At 34.9% G+C, this 24,655-nt stretch overlaps 1 protein-coding gene across 1 annotated transcript in view; it reads right to left on the reverse strand.

The window, feature by feature from the left end:
• Window positions 1-24,655, reverse strand: part of LOC122633201 (gamma-aminobutyric acid type B receptor subunit 2) — a 40,761-nt gene that overhangs the window by 6,128 nt on the left and 9,978 nt on the right. The window contains exons 3-14 of the mRNA XM_043820845.1: window positions 18,180-18,497; window positions 17,954-18,058; window positions 16,534-16,599; window positions 12,607-12,819; window positions 10,234-10,458; window positions 9,899-9,959; window positions 3,134-3,257; window positions 2,340-2,456; window positions 2,091-2,229; window positions 1,875-1,991; window positions 1,055-1,216; window positions 795-898 (exon numbers count right to left, since the gene is read on the reverse strand). Of these exons, the coding sequence (XP_043676780.1) occupies window positions 795-898; window positions 1,055-1,216; window positions 1,875-1,991; window positions 2,091-2,229; window positions 2,340-2,456; window positions 3,134-3,257; window positions 9,899-9,959; window positions 10,234-10,458; window positions 12,607-12,819; window positions 16,534-16,599; window positions 17,954-18,058; window positions 18,180-18,497 (1,751 nt within the window). The remainder of the gene's footprint in view (window positions 1-794; window positions 899-1,054; window positions 1,217-1,874; window positions 1,992-2,090; window positions 2,230-2,339; window positions 2,457-3,133; window positions 3,258-9,898; window positions 9,960-10,233; window positions 10,459-12,606; window positions 12,820-16,533; window positions 16,600-17,953; window positions 18,059-18,179; window positions 18,498-24,655) is intronic.

The raw sequence follows: 24,655 nt of genomic DNA on the forward strand, positions 1-24,655 counted from the left end.
TATGGAATATCTAGGATCGTGATACTACATTTTATTATACCAAGGTGCATTTGATTTTCAATTTAAAAACTTTTTTCTCTGATCCGTGGAAGAAATCGAATATTCGAAATGCGTTTGATTATGTATATCACAGTTAGTATTTTAATTGTTTAATTAACGGATAAGTCGGGATTGTTAAATTAAAGTACATTTTCCTTTTCACGGAGTATTATACCAGTTTCAATGAGGAAAAGCGAATTCGCTTTAAAGAGGCAAAATAATAGGTATCCCATTGTTTTTATTCTTATCTACAACACTGCACCATTTCGTAGGTTTCTGTCTCATTTCGAGTTGAAATTGTCGCTGAACGATGTAATTAATTACCTAAATTGCTACGGATTATTTTCCCATAGTATGCTCATCATTCTCTGCGATTATATCTTGGCTCGAAATAGCGATAATTATTGCATCTGTCTAATACCTCGAATCGTCTTAAATGTTTTCAAAATAATTTTATTCGTACCAAAGGATATAAAATTTTTAATTTTCTCTTAATCGGAATAAAATTTTTAACGAAATATAATCTTTCGAAAGAGCAAGTATGTATGTTACTTGCGATACCTAAAGCAAAATGCCACGATAATGTCGTTGTTTAGTCTGATTAGTTTCTCGAAAAATAATCAACGAAATGGAGAATATTTTTCATGTGTACTTCGTATAAAAATACTTTTTACCAAAGTCAACCGACGAGGAAAGTTCAATCAATGAGAAGGTATGGATTAACGAGCCTGACGATCTTTGCGCTGAAAGCTCACCTTGTTTCCCAGGCCATGTAGACACCGGCTATGAGTAACAAGCCTTTGTAAACGTAAAGTGCACCCAGCCAGCCATTAGTGTGCTGTGAACGACACACCTCCACCTACGCGGAAGGAGCAAAGGCAAGGAGTTAATTGGTCACGGATCGTTAACGGTAATTACGAGTAGCGTTACTGCGGATCCTTTTGGGACAACTTGCATCTCGTTCGGAAAAATCATTCACAGATATACGCGTTTACATTTTCAGATTGTCGTGTACCTGAAGTTGATAGACGACGCCACGATCTTGCGGATTTATTTCCAAGGTTAAGTTACGCAGGTGACGTTGCATTGGATCCAAGGTTACCCACAGTGTCACCACCAGACCGTCGATCAACAGCAGTATGCAGATTAGGCTTATCAGTTGAGTATCCTGTAGCAGCTAGGAACGATATATTCACGTCGTGCATAAATCATAAGAGGTAATATTTCTTGTACGATCGAAGTAGATCATTTTTAATTCTTTAATTTAATCATATAGTTATCCTGTTAGATTTCATTTTATCGAGCATAGGCACGTACGATCAAACGGAAAATATTTTTCGAATAAAATTCGAATATCCTTCATATTTGAACGTTTTTCCGAGGAATGACTCTAGCTTCTCTCCTTGACTTTTGCATATTTATCTCGTTTTCGTTGCATATGTATAATGATAGTCGGAGTTATGGGATCGAAGGAAACTAACAGTGATTTTATTTGCAATTTATTATACCGAGAGCAGCTATCGCTAATTGAAAGCGTAAACGTTAATTGTATCAATTCTCCCCTCCTACAACGTGGTTTACTCTATACATGGGATTTAATCGAATCAATCCAGTCTGAACGCACCAGACGTTCTAGAACGAGGTAAAAGAGGAAGGAGAGAGAGATAGAGAGAAAAAGAGAAGGATAATTCTTTTTTGTGTGCTGTCTAATTTCTGTGTTTTAACGTAATTAATCAAATCAACATGATGTTTGACTACATCAAAAGAGACAAGACTTTTTATTACGTACTTTCATTTCGACGTAAAATCATAATAAAATAAATTTGGAACCAAACCTTGTTTTTGACGACTCCGCTTCTGCTTCTTGTAAAAATCCTATGAACCCGATAAGTTTTCGTGAACATAGAGCCAAAGGCTAAGGAGAAGCCAGCTGATAGTAAATAAACTCTTGCCTAGAAAAAAGAATATAACAATGAGTTGATTTTAATAGGCAAAATTTATAAATGAGCATAAATGGTAACATTTTTAATTTATCGAAAAGCGATTCTCACGGTGCACACAGTCGGAAAATAATCGTCGCTGTCCGGGAGTGTCGCATGATCAAGTCCAAGTAGTATAACTGCACCATAGACGAGACAGCAACCAACTGCAGCCATATTGTTTAGTCTGGGACTCGATAGTTTAATACTTCTGCGAGCAAGCGAGCATGATTTAAATAAAGTTTCTTTTTTTTCTTTCACTCTCTCTTTCTTTCTCTCTTTTTCTCTTTTCTACGAAGCACTCTAGATCTTAGAGCTTACTTGTGCTTTCGAAAATGAAGATTGAATGCGAGAAAGGCGATTGCCAGGGCAACGCCGATGCTGGCTAAGCAGGTAACTGCGAGAAAAGCTGCAGGTGCTACTGTCACCACTCTTAACCTGCATAAAAAATGAATACCGTAAAGCTGAGTAAAATATATAGCAAGATATCGGACTTGGTCGTTCGAGCTTTGACTATTTCATGATTACGACGATACGTACAGCGTATAGTAGAAACACCAGTGGAAGTCAACGTGAATCGTGATATATGTACCAACGATAGATAGTATATGTAAACGGTTTAGTTGACATTTTACGCGACCACGAAGAGAGCACGAGGATAATCCCCTGAAATTCCTCGCTCTACTTACTATGACCTCTTTGCGTTTAAAGAGAGAGAGAGAGAGAGAGAGACGCGAAAGTTTAATCGTAGCATCGAAATTGTCTCATTATACTTGTGAAAGAAGTTTTGATCCGACTCCGTATGATTGCTCAGAGATTATCCTTCGTTTCCTTCGAACGAATAACATTCGTTAACAAATCTTATAAGCATGCTTTACATTTTCCTTAAGTTTCAAACTATTATTAGTTGCAATCATTAATAATCGTTTTAATTTTACTCATTCATTTTATCTCATAATTATCGAATTATACTTAAACACGTATCGATTTTCATGCAAAACCACAATCATATAATTTGTTACAAATGTTAACGACCACTTAGGAACATAGCTCGAAAGGCGAGTCTCGCGTGAACTTAATCAAAGTACGTTCGGTTAAATGGAGGGTGATACTACCGGAAGACCCTACGAGCTGCAGGCGGATGTCCTCCGGGCCATCTTGTAGCAACGCATCCTGGACAGTTCATTATCAATTTCCCATCTTCTGGAGTGAAGATCGCTATCTCTCTAATAGAAGGACCTGTAATAGGAAAATTTTTATACGATCGATATCTTTCATGTTCTCTCTATTGTAATAACGAAGGTATACTAAATACAAACGTATAGGTACAAACGTAAGGTACATGTATATATAGATATATGAGATTATATATATCGAGGCAATAACGCCAGTAACTAATCATAAATTCGTTATTGCCCGGTGTTCCATCGTTCGGAACATTATTGCAGCAATCCCTACTTTATGGCAACTGAGAGCCGACGATAATCGGCTATCGTTAGGTGTTCCAACTCGCTATAGAATTTGTTCATAGAGAAAGAAAATGACGTAGATAATAATAATTGGAATTATTTCTTTTGCTGAACGCAAAGTTAAATTGTTTGATGGATCAGCAATCATAGTTTTTCTAATATCACAATAATCGGCATTTTGTTTTTCGATCAATTGAAACGTCGTATGCTTTACGAACGGACGAGTCCGTGCAATCGTTCTAGGGGATCACGTTTCATTCGTTGCGATCGAATCTTGCTGGCTGAGCACGAATTGAGGATAATTGGTTTCGTTTCGTGTAAAGAGCTTCAGAGACGTTGGAAAGGCCAGTTCGATAGGACCGAAACTTTAATTCCCTTTTCGCGCTCGACGATTTTTGAAATTTCTTTTTCTTTTCTTTTCGATTTATTCGCTGCATGCACGTACCTATGTCGACTTATCGGCCAAAGTCGATAAGTCTAGAGGATATATGTCTGTTGAAGATATGACAAAATTAAAGTCGTAAAAGTGCTGGCCACGTTCATGTCGTAAACTCTCGTCGAGATGATTTTAAAATGGATTATGAGATTCGAACGAATGATTGATTCATATTACGTATTTACTGATCATTTGATGACTTCGATTCCTTGATCATTGGATTGTAAAACGATAGAAGATTATGGAAAGAGAGAATTTGATAATAGAGGCAATGATCGTGGATAAGAACAGAATTCTTTATCGAAGAATAAATATAAAACTATATATGAGTATTCATCGTACGAATATTAAGGAAACGAAGGAGCTACGAGATAAGATGATCTATCTTCGAGTAGTAAGACAAATCGACAAGCTAAATTACTGCAAACACGTTTGGTCTATTTTTTAACGACAGATAAAGATACACTCGAATAATAAAAATAAAAGAGGTCGCACGATCGTTTTTCGAAGTTCGCATTCACCAAATACTCGGACGTATCTTTCAATGAATCTTTAAAACGGTACTTTTCTCTCTCTCTCTCTCTCTCTCTCTTTATCTCTCTCTTACACACCCGCTCGTTCACAGCATGCGAAAAAACGTTGCATTGATGTCGAAATGTTCGTTTTTCTTATCTGCTTTTACGGGTCCTTTTTAGAGTCCTTTGCGAATGGGGTTATTAAACGAAATTACGTTACTTCTATTTGTCATCCACGTCATTTAGAAAAATCTTTGTTGGTCGAACGAATTTTGTCAGCAAATTTTAAATAATACGAATAATCAGAATATTAGAGTCCTTTATTATTTCGAGATTTTTTAGAACTTAAAAAAGTATGAATTTGATCCTGAAGCCAGAAAAAGATTTTCTATACTCCTAATCATCTTTTTGTCTCCTCACGACTTTATTAAAGACGCTTGAGACAAAGAACGAAAACTTTTTGAACTTTGAATCTTTGTTGTTTCTTTTGTTACTCTTATCGAAACTTTCTTCCCCTTTCTTTTTTTGCTCCTCTTGAATTCCCCCCCCCCTCTCTCTCTGTCATATCTTCTCGAACTTTTTTTGGTAATAAAAAGAAAGAAACTCCGAATAAGATGATTAAAAATAATACGAAATTTTGTCGAATTTAATGCTCACGATAATTATTTTTAAGAGGATAAAAAACCGAATACATCGAATACATCGAGAAAAAAAGTAATACATCGGTACGAATTTTTATTGTAAACTTGATAAAATCAACGTTAAAGTCTTTGTAAGAGTTTCTTTTCCATCCATACTTTCGCGTCCTAGAAACCTTTACTCGTAGCATTTTTCGACTTGAAACATGGAACAGGTAATTTCCCTTGACAAACGTGTGACAACCCGTGCGAGTTTCTTTACCCGACGTATTCATATTTTTGTGCGAATCTCTCGTAACGTCTTGTTTGTACCTAAAAAACGTTGTTTCTCTTTTCGTTGTGTTCTCAAATTTATATATATATATATTTTTTTTTTCACGAAATAACATCCAATGACGTACGCACTAACTTCATATTTTATTTTGTTTTTTTCGTCCATTGGAATTTCATAGCTTTGTTTTTCTTACGTCACACTTTAAATGGACTTTTTAAAAAGTTTCACGACAAAGGATCTGCCGTCAAAGTCTTTTTTTTCTTTATAGCTTCTCTCCTCTTCTTTTCTCATTAAAGAAGCGTCAGAAGATAATCTTAAAGTGATCGGAACGATACGTTACGATGCCAAGAAGAAATTTGTCCGAAGCTAACGAAGAACGAGTCAGATTACTTTCAATTTTCCTATCATTTTCCGGACTGCTTCCTCTTAGTGATACGCTTTTATGTCGAAAGATCGGCATTGTGAAACGTTGCCAGGTTTCTGTCACACAATTTATCAGTACTTCGAGAGAGAAAGTCCAAACTTTTCTTTCTTCCTCTTCCTTTTTTCAGCCTCGGGGCTGCGTTCTCGAAGCGTATCATCGAAGAGGTCGATTGCGACCACCCCTCGAAGCTCGATTTGATGGATTATAGCTGTAGGATCGTTCGACACAATTCGACAAGCCCGTCGGGTAACGTGATGCTCGTGTAAGTGGAACAATTATAAAAGAGAGAGAGAGAGAGAGAGAGAGAGAGAGAGAGAGAGAGAGAAATACGACATAAAGAAGAGTAACAATTATATATCCAATTTATGGAAACATACGAAAAACGAAAATGCTTCCTTTTAGGCGAGTCCCGTTGAGCGAGAATAAATTCGTGCCAGTTCATTGACTTTATCTAAAATCGATGCCTGAAAGTGCAGGCAGTAAAAACAAAAAAAGAAAATAGAAATAAAAAAAAAGAGAGACTTGAGAAGATGTTAGTTTGTACTGCGAGTGAAGTTAACGAGCGAAACGGCTAAACGAACGATCTCTCTGAGCAGTTTTGTTGAGATGCTGCACGGAAAATCTCTCTTTCTGTCTCTCTTTAACTTAAATATCATCCGAATGGAATCTTGAGAGATTTGCCGATCACCGAGTCGATATCTTCTCTTCCGATATCTCTGAATATCTATCTGTATCAAAGTCTTGGATAAGGATTTAAATAGAAAGTCAGAATTGGAAGAGAGACGAGGATCGGTACGTCACAATTTTCTGTCGAAGCTTTTAAGAGATTGTACGATTCTCCGTCCAGCCTGATTTTCGTCGACCGAGAGACAATCGAGTCGAGACAAAGAAAGTAATGAATCGCGGCCTCGATTTTTCGACACGGCTTGCCGCGTTCTCTTTTCTTTTCAGTGTGATCGATCGGCTTGTACCAGTAAACACAGCTATGGAACACTCTCTATTAAATCTCGTCGAATTAATGGATTTCTTTTTCATGTGTCCCAAGTATTTATCGTGATATTACAAATGACATACGTTACGTTTCTTTATGAAAGATCGTAGATCGTACATTTTCGTCGGCATCTTTCTATGCGCAGAATGTTCTTATATAGTCATTCCGGTGCCATTATATCACCATGCATTCTTGGCGTAGTACCATAAGCATTCCGATGCTGTCGGTATATTTAAATTATGCATCGGTATTGTTTCTCAGAAGAAGAAGATTCTCTTGACCCTTTGGCCGTTGTTGTTAGTTTTGTCTTTCGAAACAACATATATTCATGCGATAGCACGCTAAAGTTTTTTAATAATCAACAAAAAATGGTGAATTGTTTTTGGCAGAGATTTTTTTCTATTTCAAAAATAATATTTTCCTCGAGATTTCATAAAAATTACTACGTAACAAACACGTCGTTTTGTTGCCTCTGTTGCCGAAATTTGTTTTGTTATATATGTTTCGATACATTTCCGATAGTTATTTTGTTCGTATTCGCTCCGGTGCATTTATCAGCGTCGAATTTAATTCGATTTCGAGGTAGAAATTGACCGTCTAAATTCTACAGTAGCTGCACAGTCCATCTCATCTCTCTCTCTTTCTCCCCAACTTTTGCTAACAGAGTGTTTACTTTTATTTTGACATTTCGAGTTTGTTCGGAGAACAAAAATATTGACCGGTGCTATCGGCTACTATCTCTTTCTCACCATCACGCGAGTTCTCTATCTTAACCTTTTCTGTTCTCTTTCGTTTTCCCAAGAGGAGTTCTCTTCCGATTAATTATTCATCGTCGCTTTGCCAATATCCTGTCGTTAGAATGCCAAGTATCTTCAGCCCCGTTCGCACGAAGCTTCTATTCTACGATTCCTTCTCGTTTTATAGTTCTCGATCTCCTTTATATCGAAAATACCTTACGGCCTTTACTTTCCAAGTTGTAGAAATCGCAAGAGATCACGGTAACCGTACGTTTACTCACATCCTTTTCTCATGAGAAAGATTCTCAAACTTTTTACTAAGCTTTAGTCGTTAAATGTCATAGTTCATTAATTAATCAAGATTATAGACTAAGTTGGATCGAATGCTAAAAGTATTTGTTCAGAAAAATTATTATACTTGGATGTATAATACTAGTTTAAAATGATCGGTGTACAAATATCGTGTTACATTGTATTTTATGAAAATGTATTAAGAACCATTATTTTGAGATGAATTTAGTACAACATTAACATTTAGTTTACATTAATACCAGAAAGATTAGTCAACTGTGTATTGCATTTCGTGTAATCAATTATTTCTATGAAAATGAAAGACAGTTGCGATAATAATTCGATGGGTTATTAATTGAACTGTGGTGATAAATACCACGCGCAACTTGATCGGCTTGTTATTGGAAAAATTAATAGAGTTCGATGTTCAATTTGTTCTTGTGGTTGTTTCCTTTTTTGTTATACTAATTGATCGCACATTTATCGTAGGATTTGCGTGTATTTCCAAGCTCGCTTCAGTCGATTCAATTATTTCGTGAGATTTCTCCACTTCTTTTTTTTTTTGGTATTTTTCAATTATCGCACCAATTCGAATCGAAGAGTGAAATTTAAATCGAAATTAATTGAAGAAATTATTTAATTTGTCACCAATACAGACAATATATTTTTAATTTCATTCTTGTATATAAGCGAGTATATATAGAACTCGATAGACATTTGATCTTAAAATATGGTCATGTATATTTCATTGATGACGGTTAAATTTGCAATTTCCCTAATTTATATAAACAGAATGGAGAACGTAACGATATTTTTTTAATTACGCTTCGATGATCATTACCGTTCTCTCTTCATTTTTAGTTAATTCATTTTGCGTAGAAAACGAATTAATTTTAAAAATGATCCAAATGCAATGGTTTCGCATAGAAGTCATTGCTATTTACCAACTAAATAGCGTCAATTTTTATTTTAACTTATGCAGGTATATGGAACTGATGTTTTTCTTATTTTGTTAGCCAGCCAAGAAGGACATAATTATCGTGCGTACCAACCATGTTATAATTATCAAAGTCCGGTGAGAAAAAATTGTCAAAAATATCCAAGCGCTAGATGAAAGCACATCACGCTTTTAATTAGAAATAACGTTTTTATTCAACGATGCGATGATATAATTAAAATTTGTCATAATGCTTCGAGACCTTTTCAAAATATTTTCCAAAGATTTCCTTCCGATCTTGGATGCTACCGTCTTTTTGTTCGGTCGTTGTCATTTATTTCTCATCTTACGTAAATTATAATTTCACGAAACTTTTACGTCGTAAAATTTAACGAGTTCTTGGTATCATTACGGTAAAGAAAAAAGTCTATTTTATAGGCAATCACGTGCATTGTATACACAAAGAATATGATTAATCAATAATAATAATAGTAATTTAGACTTTAATATCATAAGATTTATTAGTAATTCAATATATAGTAATTTTTTAATACTTAAAAATTTCTTATTTTCTCCTACAATTTTTTTTTTTTTTAATAGTTAACGTTCCTCTTTCTCCGTAGAACCTCTAAGAAAAATCGTTTTTCTGCACGGCAACATGACCTTCCATAGTGGGCTACGAGCGTAGCTTTCACGATATATCGGTTATAAACGAATGCTTTTACCGTAACGGAGATATAGCGTGAGCATCGTTGCGATGTGCACTTCACAATAGAAATCTCATAAATGGAATCATCCAACCGCTTATGTGTCAGTTAGCCGCGATATGTGGAGAGGATATGCGATTTATTATAGTATTACGCGTACATAATTGCTGATGATTTCAGCGAAGCTACGGGCATTTTACGCGTCAGACAACACGTGCATCCGTTATTATCAACGTCATTGTTCTCTACCAGAACAAATAAATTAGTACCAGGATAGAATTTATTTGGGACAAGTAATTGAAAACGATATCTTTTCTCTTGGCCAATAAAATGCATTTAAAAGTCCATTAAAAATATCAGATGCTGTAGCTTCTAACAAATTTTCAGGACAACCTCTCATTTATGTATGCTTGTAGCGCATAAAGAGAATATATCAAGATTAATCTAAAGTTTTAACTTACCCTGCAGTTGGTAGAAGGCGGTGATTCCAACACGATCCGCACCGTCAAAAAAAACCGGCCCCTAAAAGCAGAAACGTTGTAAAAGTGAGCTTCTTGTTCTACTCTTTTCGCGAAATATCGACGTATCATCGCTAAGCTAATAAACCCTCCTTTCCGCTACAGAAATGATGGATAGTATATATTTCTTTGGAAATACCTCACGAAAGAAGCCAATGTCCTTGTTCGATCAATTTTTAAGTTCTCCTTTAATAAACAATACTTATTTTTGTTTAAAGATGAGAATGAAGAGTTTTCCCTTTACAGCAGTTTTTCTCTCATTATTTACGCGCACTTACCGAAACACCGATAAAGTGTAAGAGTTTAAGTTGCTCGAGCAGATATTGAATAAGATCCTTATTTTCGTGCGTGTACTGTGCCATGCTCTTGTTCATTCCATTTAGTATAGTCTCAGTATTGGCCAAAGCCAATGCCATTGCCCAGACAGCATCGTACGTTTGAGCAGCGAATTTCGAATGAGTTACACCTCGTTTCGCAAGTTCCGAAACGAAGTCTCTGCTCGTCTGCGAAAGAGATCAGTTTTGTTAAATAAATTACCATATATTAATAATATTTCTAATATTGGCCGAAAGTCCTTGTACTGAGAAAGTAGGTTAGATCGGTTCAATGGTAGGATCGCTTTAAAGGGCATAATGCATATTATATCGTTTTATGAAATAGATCTGTACGATCATGCTAATTCGATATTTAATATGTTTAATTCGATACATTAATATATGAATCAATGTTTACTTGGGTTCTCATCGAATCACTTTAATGTTATAGGTCGCTTTAATAAATGTAAATCTTGGAGGATTGGAAGAGAAGAGACATCGGAAGAAGACTAGCGAAGGATCAACAAAGTCTTGTCTTATAGATGATCGAAGTTGCTTTTTATCGATCACGTACATACCATTCTCGAAGGCTTTTCTATGGGTTCGTATAATCGAGGTCTCTCGCTTATCAGCATACTCGTTGATGTGAAATTAATCGATCTTGATCTATAATAATCTTAATGCGATAGCTTGGATTATAGGTTGAGATTTTTATACTGAATTGGATGGATCATTGTATATTTGCGCGAGTCGAATCGGAAATTGAATACATTAGAATTTCCTATTTATAAGATAATTTTTTTAAGAATCTTCTGTCACTTCATTTACACGTTGTTTGCATAATTCAATGACATCGTTTTGATTGTCGGTCTTGGTCTTTCTTTTTATTATTGTTTGTGTTAAAGTCAATCTACTAGAGAGTACAATCGTATAGTTGTTTCACTGTGTGTGTACTTTAGTTTAGTTCATAGCATCTAATTATTTAAATTCTATTGTGTTGTTTTTGTAAAGAAAGGTCTATGTTTTTTATGTCCTTGAGAAACATCGACGCACGAAGTGGAATAGTTTAAAGAAGAGAAGTGCCTGGCTTATTTTTTCCCAGAATATTTCGGCATATGAGAAAAGCGAACGATGACAATTGAAACGTAGCAGAAGTCGGCCATTCGCCGCCTACACGAAATGTTCGGCTTTCAACGGGCGAAGGCACGGTTATATATGTATATGGCTGTGTGTGTGTATGTGTATATTATATATATATATATATATATATATATATATATATATATAATAAAAGAAGTGCCCTGTGACGCACATATTAAAAGAGCAGTCGCATACTTATGCCGTCGGCGACGCAATCGGAGAATAAGACAATAGGGTCTCACGTTTTATTTGGATTTTAATGCGTCAAACGATAAATATTAAGAAATGAATGTTCTTTAAAGTGGAAGTGCAATGAAAAAAATGAGTGTTCTCTTTTTTTATTTCAGCATAAAATTTCGTTTTATTTGTTTATATTTGTAAAATTATTTAAATTCAGCTAAACTCAAGCTATTCATTTGCTTGATTACTAGAGTATAGCAATTTTGGTAGATATTGAAAACGTCAGTAAGATATTCCAAGCGTTTTCTTTCTCCGACTGAGGGATGCTCGTTTGAATCAAGAATATGGGATGCCAGTGACTTCATCTCTTAGTAGCTTCGACAATGATAGAAGCTACAAACAGCTGCAAACTAGCTTTCTTCTCTCTGCTTGCTCCCGTTTTCGCTTCTCTTCAGGAGTTTATGATTATTATGTACTCGTAACAAAGAGAACTACCCTAGATATTATTATATCTAAGAGTTTTCTAACGTAGTATGCATAGTCTTCAACTGGGAAAATAATGGCTTTTCTCTTTGATCGGTAATTGTACGAAGCGGTATGTGTCAATGTTTGATCCCTTTTATTACTATGAAGATTATTACACCTTGACTTGAATCTACAAGGACGGTAGATAAGTTTCCAAGTAATATCGTTCTCGCGATTAATTGAAAGATGGAACGAAACGACCAGCACGATGAGAACTTGACTCCCAAGAAAGAGGAGAAAGAATACGAAGCTTAAAGCGGAAGACCGAGAGTAAAACGAAACGAGATTTCCGTAGACTTCCATTAGTCTAATTTGGATCGTTACGTATTTTATTATTATAAATCCCGGGTTTTAGACTTTTCGTTAACGGTAACGTTATAGGAGTGTGTGTGTGTGTGTGTATAACCTTCCTTTCCTTTTTTAATTAAATATTATCGATCGAGACTCGATCAAGTAAAATCGATTTGTCTGTTCTTTTTAGTCAAATCTTACCAAACCCGAGGAGCTGATCTCTCCTTTAAGAGCGGAACCGTAGCTTTTAACGATGATCAAACCGTCCAAAGCCTGGGACAACTGAAGGGGTGAACATTCCTCGGGTCCCGACTCCCACCAATCGTTTGTCATCTCGGATAGATTTGTCAGATCGATGGTGTCACCTGGTAGAATCCAGGCGTAATCCCCTCCGTGCATGCCGAGTTTCCAAGCCTGGAAACAAGGGAGGATAATACAGCTATATGGATTATTAATCGTCCATTCTTTATTTAACCTTCTTCGTTGGCCCTGTCTTGGAATTGTGCGAGTTATTTTCGTGACAATGTCGGACAGTTCTTTCCCGAAATCCAATTTCCTTGAGTACCTGTTTTCTGCGTTCCGTTTCTGTTTTGACTTTTTTATATTCTTGAAATTTTCCGTAGTATGTTTAAATGGTTTTGCTGTAATATTTCATTTATTTGCATTTATTAACGGCAATCCGTTTTTTTAATCTCCGGTGTACCATGTGATGACTGAACATAATAAGATTAACCGGAATTATGATCAGCATTATGGTAGTATGAATAGATAAGACTGAAGAAATAGGCGATGGATTTAGGTATTATTAATGATTATTTTTTTCGAGGGATAGACGCCCTTCGATATAATGAGAAATGACATCAAGAAGAAAGAGAGCCATCCTCCATAAAGTCTTTATAAAGTATATATATATATATATATATATATATATATATATATATATATATACACGTCCATTTGCCTTCTTCCATTTATTTCTGCCTTTCCTTTCGCCCATTCGTTTCTTTCAACCAACACCGACCTTTAACTACTTTTAAAGCAACCGCAATCGATATTAAAATGTTACTCGCAGAACTGAAATATCGTATGTCGTATAAAAAAGTGAAATAATTCGTAAAATATTTTTTTCTAAAAACCGATGCGTTTCAAGAAAATGTTGCAATTATTTGGTTCACTTTGAACTAAATATATGGATTATTATTGAAGAAACAATGTTAGAATAGAAATATATAAGAAATATTTTGTACAGGATAGTTTTATCTGGAAAGAACTGAGTTTTAAGTTGTACAACTTGATTGTTATCGAATGTTATTCGATATTATAAACTCCGTTGCGTTTTAATAACTTCAAAAATAGAAAAGTTCAAGACTTTTTGCGTATCGATTTATCCAGAGGGAAAGTCATTCTAGTGAGAGAAATACGAGTAGGGCAAATGATAGTTTTTACCGAAATCCCGAACGAAAAAAAAAGATAAAAAACGAGAAAGAAGACGAAAGAAAAAATCGATACAACCATCATTTCACAGTATCGAACTTCCTCTCTGCCGTAAATCGGGCTCTCCTTTCTTTACCTTGCACTTCAACCAGGAAAAGTAGTAAAAGTGATAATAAAGATATATAGGCCAAAGTTTAAAGCCCTGACCGTCGAGATTAGTAGTAGTAAGAGTTATTCGGGATTTTGAAATAGAATTTTTTTACTTTATGAATTCGTTATCAGTTACATTAGTTATATTCGCCACATTGTTACTACTTTATCTGTCTTACTATTTTCAGGAATTTTAGAAATTTAGAGAATTCCAATATGTTTCAACCGATCACGTGGAAAATTAAGTATGTTCATCGATCGGTAGAAGAAATCGCTGTCGTTCTCTCTTGCAAAAGAGAAAAACTTGAGATTCGGTTCGCATGACTGGAAATGCATTTGTGTAAGAAATTGAAGGTCGTTAATGGAGACACGGATTGTACATTTTCATTTCATTTATAATAAAAATATAGATAATGGACGATTCGAATCAAAAATTTTTATCATTAATGTTATACGAGATAATTAAGACGTTAGACGGTCAGACTATTTTCACGTGACTTTTCATTCAGGTCCACGTTATTACATTCGTTGTAAACGCTTATAAAATATGAGTTATGATACTTATAAAATCAAGCAAATAATTAATGGAGTGAGAAAGGTGTAATATAATATAATATGTGCCATAAACACGAAATATATAATTAATATTATTAATTAAAAAATGTTTCTTTTTATCCTTTAGCGGCCATTCATCGAATATCCCAAGGGTAAATATCTCATATAGTAATAAATGACCCTTGACAGAAAGTCGAGAATGTGTATGCTAAATACCGGTATGGAACAATATAAACTGTTATTCTATATTTTGGAATAAAATGACTAATTGATATAATTTTTTACTTGTTTCAATTTTTATTTATATCTTGTGTGAGAGGATTATACTACTGTCATTTAGCAATAAGAAACAACAAATGGAATTAAAAGAACACAATTGATAACTTGTAGATAACAGCGGTATGTTTTCTTGTGCATCAGTCGATGATATGAATCTTTTGATTTCATGATCATGTTTTGTTTTAATGAAGCAATAACAATGGCCTGAATGGAAAGTTCGATTTGGGCCATCGATGGCTTATGCGGCATTCGACGTATTAAGCGTCTCGAATTAAATTTTTATATTTCATCTCGCAACTTCTTTCTCCTTCTCTATTTTACTTTTCATATGACTCGTTTGTGATTCGATGTTATCGAACGTTACAATGAGAAACGATAAGCGATCCAACCAATTCTGTCAGAATCGATGTACTCATTCATAAAACTAGACACGTCAATATGTCATTCTCTCGCGTGCGTTATTCACATTTATCAGGAAGTATAAGTAAGAAATCGTTTTTCATAATAGTTGTTTCTTATTGTATGAGCATAAATATAGAGATGGGGACGGAAGTGTTCTCTCGGATACGAGAATAATAAGTGACTATTAAATATTGAAAAAGCAATGGTCGAATCGATTCGTTTGAGTGTCAGGAAAGCCCGTTAGAGATATTGCTTAATATAATGGTACTCGGTGAATGCTGACGATCGGTTTATTGGATCGTTCCTACGCTTGACCAAGATCCGATCGACCAGATCGATCTTTGCAATTCATAAAGAAGAAATTCTATCGTCGGACTGTTTATCGTGTTCACATGGAGATGTGCACAATTACGTCGCAAGAGTTTTAAGAACAGACGAGATATATCTTAAAAGGAACGTCTTTATTCTACATCCTTTCTAAGCGGAAACCATTAGGTTTTAAAGAAACTTAAAAGCGCAGTTTCTCTTGTTCCAAAAGATATCCGCTTTAAGGAATGCAAGGCTGACAGATTTTATTTTTCTCTGACATTTTTATTTTAGACTTCGTAAAAGAATTTTTCAACGTTTGAAATAAAATATAAAAAGTTGTTTTATACAATTTTTTTTTCCCCCAGTTCGTACCAGTTCTTCTCTTTTACATTAATTCTTAGTAAAACTTTTGCTTTTGAAAATGTAGAGCGTGTACGAAGGCTGATTAAACTTCACGAGTTCTACTGAGCTATAGTTTTAATGTATATGACAGTAGAAGGTAGAAAGAAATTCATTCAGTATTAAGTAGTATGATCTTATGAAGAATCCTGAGCTTGACAATCTTTGCGTATTCTCCCGTATTAACGCAATCATATGCGAGAGGGATGTTTGTAGAAGGGTGTATGATGTTTACTGGAACGAGAGTGGACTTTTTTAAAGGAAGAACTTCTAAAAGTACATGCACACATATTTACGTAATGCATACTCCAAATATGTAAGCTGCGAAAGTAGATACGCAAGTTTTACAGTAATTAGCACATTTTCTTTGTACCTGCAGATTAGAGTGATCAACGATATATCTTTCGATGAATATTTATGTCAGCTAATTTGAATTTAAAAGTATCTATTGTATTCGAAAGTTACGTGGGATATTTTAAACAAGTTGGACAACTATTCTATAAATCATGATGATGCGGTGATCGATGTGAACATTACCATTAGAAAGATTTACTTTTTCAAATGAACGATAGGAAAAGGCAAAGTGATAAAAAAACTTACCTCGCAAAAGATAAGGGGTGCTAGTCGGGACGAGAAACTGCTGATGATGATACGCGTATCGAGCTCCTGTAATAAAACGTGAAGTTGATAGAACGTGCGCGTAATTATCGCGTAATTAACGAGCCGATAATGATTACTACCGGAATCAAACGAGAGAGTGATAGATAGATAGACAGATAGAAAGAGACAGAAAGAAAAAGAGAGAGAGGGTGGAAGGAAGAAAGGGAAACTCACGTAACGATCTGCAAGCGACATTGTTTGTTAGAACGGGGATAGTCAAGGAGACGAGAGGATCGTTACGAGTTTCTACCCACGAAAAATCATTCGACGAACATTTTCTTTTTTCTTTTCCAAAATTTCAGTGGTTTGTAAATCATCTCGTATTTTCACGAATTTTTTGATCATATGCTGGCAATTTTTCGAAATATCTTCAGAAACTAAATAATAATAAATCATCGATTCAATGTGTTGACAGAGGTGACGCGTCATCACGCATTTATATTTTCTCTGTTTGATCTTGAGGTCGTTCTGATCGTTTTTCTCGCTAGCCGAGAATCATTCGAACGACGACAAAATGTCTGCTCTATCCTTTTGATAGTATCGTTCCCAGGGAATTCTCGTTGAAACGATTCTATAGAATTGATAGTTTTACGAATCTATTACGCGTGTAGTAGCGGATCGATATCTTTCGTCGAGTTTCTCTCTCTTTCTCTGTTTCTCTCTCTCTCTCTCTCTCTCTCTCTCTCTCTGTCTCCCTTTCTTTGTCAGTTCTTTACGCCTCGTCTTTCCCTTCGGTTTTTATAAAGCTGAGCGAATAGTCGGTACCAACTACTATTCTTCTTTATACTCTTGTTTATACGTTCGAACAATGCGAGAAAAGTTCGATTTACGCGGGACTTTCGGTTTGTTGGAAATCGTAAAACGTAGTTAATGCATACGAAAAGTAGGTTAATAATTCCACTTGACTTTCGACGCTACGTTGCACTCGGCTGTTTCACACGTAGTCGCGAAAACGACTAGGGCCAGCCTTCCTTGAACGGAGCGTAAGAGTAATTGCGTTCGCCTCATTTAACGCGTCGACCTAATGGGCTTTAATGTACCACCCTAATTCTTCTTCATAAATTCCGTTATACAAAAGACTAGTACCTTTACGTAGTATCTTCTTACGAAAAGTTGTAAGAAGTCGTTTCGTCTTTCGATAATTTTTTAATTAAAGCCTTTCGAGATCTAATCGGAATTTTTGTAACTGAACAGAGTGTTGTGGTGATTACGTTCTTGGGAGAAATATTCTAAGCGCTTTTAGATAACATAAACGTCGTGAAAATTTGCTGAGATTAAAGGAAAACCGATTGTATTTTATATAGTTTGAAGCTAACGTGGATACATTGAAGAAACTTCGCAAAGTTGTAGCCTGTCTTACTTTTAAAGTTCGCAGTTGTTCCTTGTAATCATTTTCAGCGAACGTGATGGTTGCCGTGCACGTGATATTGGCTTGTTCCAGCTCTGTTACAAGATTGTTCACTGCCTATAACGATATTTTATACATTTTTAAAAACGACTTAAGAATTTTTCTGCTGTTTATTCATTAAAAGTATTTTTTATTAAAAATTATAGATTTATGATTAGACTCGTTACTAATTGCTTACCAGAGAATACATATCACCAGTTTGCGAAAGTGCGGTGACTGAATCCCAACCATAATGTTTGATCAAAGCTATCCTTGCTGAATTGTGACTCGAATCCGGTGCAACAGTTCGCAAGAACAATGGAAATTCGGTCGAATCTGAGAGAGCAGGCGCGGTCGAGCCAAAAGATACTTGAATCACGTTCCAGTAAGCTACGATCTTTGCCAAGGTTTCAGTTACCTCGGAACATGCTGTACCAAGAAGAAGAGGCATCAGCTTGTTAGTTGTCCTTGAGTAGAGAGCGTGGAAGAATCTGTCCACGGCTACGCCAGGATCGCACTGAAACATGAGATATGAGTAAATGAGGAGGAAGAAAGTATTAGGTTAACCTAGATTGAATTTATGTTCTTTTGTATTTTTTGAAATTCGCTACTTTCTTTGATATAAGTTTATTGTGTACATTTCATTCTTTCATTATTTATTATATATAAATGGAATAAATAAGTTTGAAATAATATTTCATGTATTTGTTGTTTATCGCGAAAATAGAGAATTTGTAATCTTAGGAAGAAAATATCGGATAAAGTTTTACGTAGGATGAAAATATCTTTGTTGGAGAGCAAAGGATTATTTCAGTTATCCTTACAAGAAGGAAAAACGAGTTCTTGCAAGCTGTAATATCACTTGAATAGCGAATAAACGGAAAAGGAGGTTTATACAGATTTGTTAGGTCCAGTAAGGTGAGAGAAAACCGGGTAAGTCTTAACGAGTAATTATTCAATGCGAACGGCGCCTCGGCTGAACTGGAAACTCGGAAAAGCTTAAGGGTCTTCTTCGTGCATCGTGAGTCCTCTCATGATGGGTCGAGAGAAAATAGGAACTTCTTGATTCAACTCCTGTTCGAGTGGTTCCCACTTTACGTTTCGTTACAATTTCATCGGGTTCGTGTCGAGGACTAACTACTTGAATACGAAATTCGAATGTTAAATTATTCCGTGTCTAGATAATCTAAATAATAATGAAGTAGATAAGGCAATAAAAAAAAAGAAATTATTATATTTTACATAGTTCCTCGTTAGTTTTTTTTTTGTTTGAAAAATCATATGTTTTCCACGTAGTATAACACAGAAAAGAGAGATAAATATTAGTCGAAACGAATATTTACAGAATTTTTAACGTTACCTCTAAAATGCTTTGATTAAGCCCATTTTGTTTGCTTACACAACGACTATAAAATCACCTTTTTTTTTAATAATTTATAAAGCGGTGCCTACTGATCTCTAGTATTTTATTTCGTTTCCAAATGTTCTCGCTAACGTAAAAATGATGGTTTAGTATTTCTTTCATTTCCTGATACTGACGATACTCGTTTGCGACACTCTTTCTTTGTATCTTCCTATTTTAATTAGTATCCCATTGGAAACAAAAGCTGGATGTATGAAAGAACCAATACGATATTCGCACTGTGTTCCTCGGTTCGTCAAATCTCATCTTATAATTAAATTAAAACTCGATGATTGTTACTCTATCTATAGTTAAGATCAAAGCGTAGAACACGATGGTATCGCTTTCGATTATCTACTACTCGTTAAAATGAAAAAAAAGTATTTAAATATTTTTTTCATTTTGCACGTTGCAATTTCTCACGGCAAGGCAGGTATTTCGTTTTAATAAATACCGAAAAATCCATCGTACAGGTTCCATTAATATATATGGAAATATTTATTAACGAATCCACCAATCCTTTCCTCTCTTCTATCGCTGTCTACTCTTGTCGCAAATCCTCATTATTGTTTGATATTTTACAAGTCTTCATATCGCTGCATAAATATTTATGATAGAGATTCTTTTGTAACAAATCATCTCTATGTATTTTTTTTTTTAGATTTTATAACTTTGCTTTTTTAAGAACGTTTCAAATCTTTGTGCGTAAATGATTTCTTTTTAATTATTTCAAGACTTAAAGATTAAGGTTTTTTTTTGTTTTTTTATAAGTATTACGATATTGAAAAAGAACTCAAAGAAAGTAATGATAAGGTTAACGACTTGTAACTGGAAACCTGTTGCGAAAGAAGTTCAATATCGATGGATACTCGATCGTACACATTAAAAAGTTAGATATCGTTTTAATTAGATTTATATTTTTTCAAGAGATCTTCGTGTACAATTCAAATTAAAGATACAATCGTAATTTCGCATTTCTCTTTTTTTTCGCAGCGTGATAAATGTAGAGATATCTATGTATATGTTAGGAGAATACTTGCTAAAGAAGTACATCCTCAGTACTACCGATGATATCGAGAATTCAAGCCAAAGAAAAAGTGAAGTTGGAGAAGATCTTTCGTCCATTATTTGAAATAAGGAGCAACATATTTACGAGATTATGGAGATGCAAGTTCCATGTAGGAAATTGGAAGTTGGAACGTGATGCTTTCCTTAACATTGAGAGTTTTTTAAGAGTGACATAAAAGCAAGAAGAAAATTGTGAATATTATTTCGATTATAGCGTTCGTTTTTTATTACAAAATACGAATTTGAATTATTTAGCACGTGTATTCAACTTTGTAATCATAAACTTAAAATTAGAGGAAAAACTATCGCTCCGTGAGTTCGTAACAGTTTCTAGTCAATTTGTGTTCGGTCGAGTGGATGTTATTACTTGCTAAAAAAGAAAAGAAGAAAAAGTGGAAGCGTGTTGTCGACACTTTTCAAGTAGAACTGAAAGACGTTTAGCAGATTGCGAATTGTTGCCGATAAATTGTTACCAATGCAAGCCGAGAAAACAGTGAAATAAGTAGAGAAGGAGAAAATCGCAAAATGGAAGAAAGTTGAAATAGATTTTTAAATCGTCGCGGTAAACCTCGGAATAAAACATGTGACAAGACGGGAAGCTTGATAACTATGAAAAATACATTTTTCTGCGGTGTAGATGTATCGGATTTTTAGAACGTTTTCTTATAACATCCATAATGATGATATACTCCAAATCCAAGTCATGAAAATTAAAAGTCTAGAAAAATGTTCTTTCTTCGATGTATCAATGAGGCTTGCATTATTTATTTTATTGATGAAAATTTACGAATATGATCTATTTCAAAGATATTACTCCTATCTTGTCTAAAACTTTTCGAAACTATGATGCATAGAATTGAAGTTAGTGTCGATTGAGTTCACAAAGAATTCATATCTCCTAGATATATCTAGATAGAGAATACAGAATGTGGAAAAGGAAAACGACAATGATGTATAGAGGGTTAAAAAGAGAGAAAAGGATGAAGGATGAGAAAATGACCGGAGGAAAAATCGCGAAAATTTCAGAAGAATCGATGCGCTGAGCCAGCAGGTGTACTGGCCTCATGTTGATCTCTTTTTCCGAAGGTGTTCCTCGTTCACCATTTTGCCCATTTCTTTCAAGCTTCTCTCCGATTCCCTCGTAAAATGCTGATGCCGTATGAAGCCGCGCTCGTACGTCATGTGGCGAGGTCGCGCGATAAACGCCAGCTGGATAAAACATTTTCTTCTTCGGCCGGTTGCCTTCGTGTCTTGCAAAAGCCCTTGTGTTTGGAGAAGAGGGAGATAATAGAACGGAAAACGAGGAGAGATTCCTGTGTTCTGTGATAGGATTGTTCGAAACTCCCCCATATCCGAGATAAAGGACCTCAAGACTTTTTTAAATCTAATTTGAGGGAATTACCGATGTACCGAAAATCAGGTTAAGTACTCCATAAGGAAGTTCGAATATTAAATTCAGTTGTAAAATCGATCCGGTATTTTTTACTTTCAAATTAGTTTGCAGTTAAATTTTTAAATTTTTAATCAGGTAATCAAATTCATCTCTCGATCTTCGTTCAACTGAAATCGAGTACCGATTCTCAACATCTAGGTATCCTTAACTTTTTTATTTGTAAAGTTTCGAAAGAACTTGTTCAATTTTTCTTCTTGCTTTTTTTTCACCGTATTATCTTGAACAATAATAAGAACTAGCTATTTATGAAAACAGCTATTTGTAAGAGAAACAAAGATAGAAGCGACAGTGGAAAATGGTGTGCTGCTAATTCAATCAAGTTCCCTCGATTCCGCTTCATTATCACAATGGAGTCGATGATCGACGTTGAGAGAGAAAAAGGACGAAAGCTGGAGAAAGAGGAGAGAAAGAGGGAAATACAATGCAAAAGTTGGCGTTTTAACTAAGAGACTTTCTGCGTATATTCTCGCGTTAATACAATTAGACTTGTTTTGTAAAACTTTTAAATATTTTATAATTGACAATTGTATGGTTTTCATGAGTTTGTATTTGCATCGTGCATACATAAAACGATACAATAACTTTGTAATATATATTATTGCTAGATATGTAAGTACATTGAAATTTCTACGAGCAATCTCGTTTATTTGAGAATCGATCTTAGTCGAGCAATTTGCCTAAGGCTATTGGTCACTCGAAATCTCTTGTAAAATCAATAATGGTTCGTTGTAGTATGTCACAAACAATATGTGCAGGGGATATGTATCAAGATTTTGATTTGTAAACAAATATTATAGATTCTTTGTCATATTTATAAACATAACATATTTCTTGTATTCGTGAAGATAATATAAAAATGAAAGGAAAGTGTGAACGACACGTACGTTTCCCGTCAAAATGCAAATAGGATTACCTCGATAATGAGATCCTAAGAAATGTTTCGTTTCTCTGAAATGTAAGACGAGACAACTCGGTGGAAGTTTCTCTTATTAACTTGAGAGTTTTTTAATTCTATCGGGCTGACACGATATACGTTTCTACCATGCTTTCCTTTAAAATACTTATATTATTTCTCACTTTATCCTGAAAAATTTTAACTCTTCTGTAAGCTTTACGTTAGTTCTGTATAAATTAATTTTAATATTCGTATCGTATAACCAATTCTCGTTCGAATATTTCAACTTGTTTTCAATGAAGATTTCGAAGAAAGAAAAATAATTCTTTTCGATCGCTTAAATCGTATCGAATTTCATTCGATTCAATAAAGAGAAAAAAGAAAGTTTAATCCAGTCGAACAAACGCGTTTTCTAATTCCTAAAATACGAAGGACAGGTCGAACATTGGAATGGTAAAAGGTATTACGTTGGAAGATAATTGCGAGGGGCAGATGAAACGTAGAAACGGGAGGAAATGGCGTACACACACACAAAGATCGAATGAGGGAATCCAAAGCGTTGTAATCGTACAAAATTGGCTCTGATTTCGAAATTGAAGGGAGTTTTGCCAATTTCAAAGAAGTTACCGTAATCACGGAAGCTTTTATCGAATTTCTAACTGGCCATTTTCATAGAATACTTTCGAATTATTGTCACGTTATATTATACCTTCTGATAGGATACTACAGATTCTAGACAGTAACTGCAATTTGCAACTCCTCGAGTGAACTTTGTGCATTTAATCAGCGATACAGCTATAAAATACGAAGTCACAACTCGCTTTTAGAACAATAAGTGACGGAAAGTTCAACGAAAGTTACCATAGTGTTCCCTTCCGAAATTTCTACCTTTAGTAGAAATCCTAGAGAAAATATTTTCACGCAGCTACGTGACAAATAAGTTTTACACTCTGGTTGTCGCTTTGAACACTTTCGATTTTCTTCCCTTCTTAGTTGAATATTTCGAAACGTTTACGCTTGAGCCTTTTTCAAAAGACGATTTAATTCCATTAAAAACAGATAGGAGAGATTGTACGATTGCAGGAAAATTATATTCAAGGACGTAATAATTTGTATCATTGTACAGAAAAGTATAAGTATCGTTGCTGCGGAAGCTCAACGAGACCTCGAGATACCGAGGAAAAATTTAATTATTCAAATCCTATCTCGAAGATCTCGAGTATTTCCAACGTGAAAGAAACGATAGAATTTCTCTCGCAAGCGCGATAAGAATCACTTAGATATAAGTATAGCTAACATAAGTGCATGAATTCGAGGCGGATGAAAGTTCGATTATCTCATAAATCTGTCTTTCCATATGCCGTGAAGAACACGATGCGATCTCCGGTACATGGGGAGGCTTAAGGATTTTAAGGATTTACGTTTGCTATAACAAGAGAAAGCGCGAGAGATAGAAAGAGGAAGAGAAATGATCCGAAATGAATCGTGTCGACGCTACAACCATTGGCAATTAATCAAAATTTTATGCTTCTTCTGAGAAATGTTACAGGCGAAAGCTGTCCCTTTTAATTTAATCTTCGATTTGAGAATAATGCTTCGAAGGTTACGCAGGTAAAACTTGTACAATCAGCGTGATAACATTTAAATGATTTATAAATCATAAAATCCGACCACCCTAGATTATTACAAGCTTTCGTCTGATTATGATGTCGTAAAATTACGAAGGATTAATTACTTTCTGAGCACGTCACGGGCGAATTACGGACGGACGTGAACTTGTGGAACTAACTAATTAAATATTAATACATCAGTTGAACTTGTTGATGCATCGATATGAGCCCTGAAATGTGATATCTT

This window comes from Vespula pensylvanica, chromosome 11, assembly GCF_014466175.1.
Source record: "Vespula pensylvanica isolate Volc-1 chromosome 11, ASM1446617v1, whole genome shotgun sequence".
Lineage (NCBI taxonomy): Eukaryota > Metazoa > Arthropoda > Insecta > Hymenoptera > Vespidae > Vespula > Vespula pensylvanica.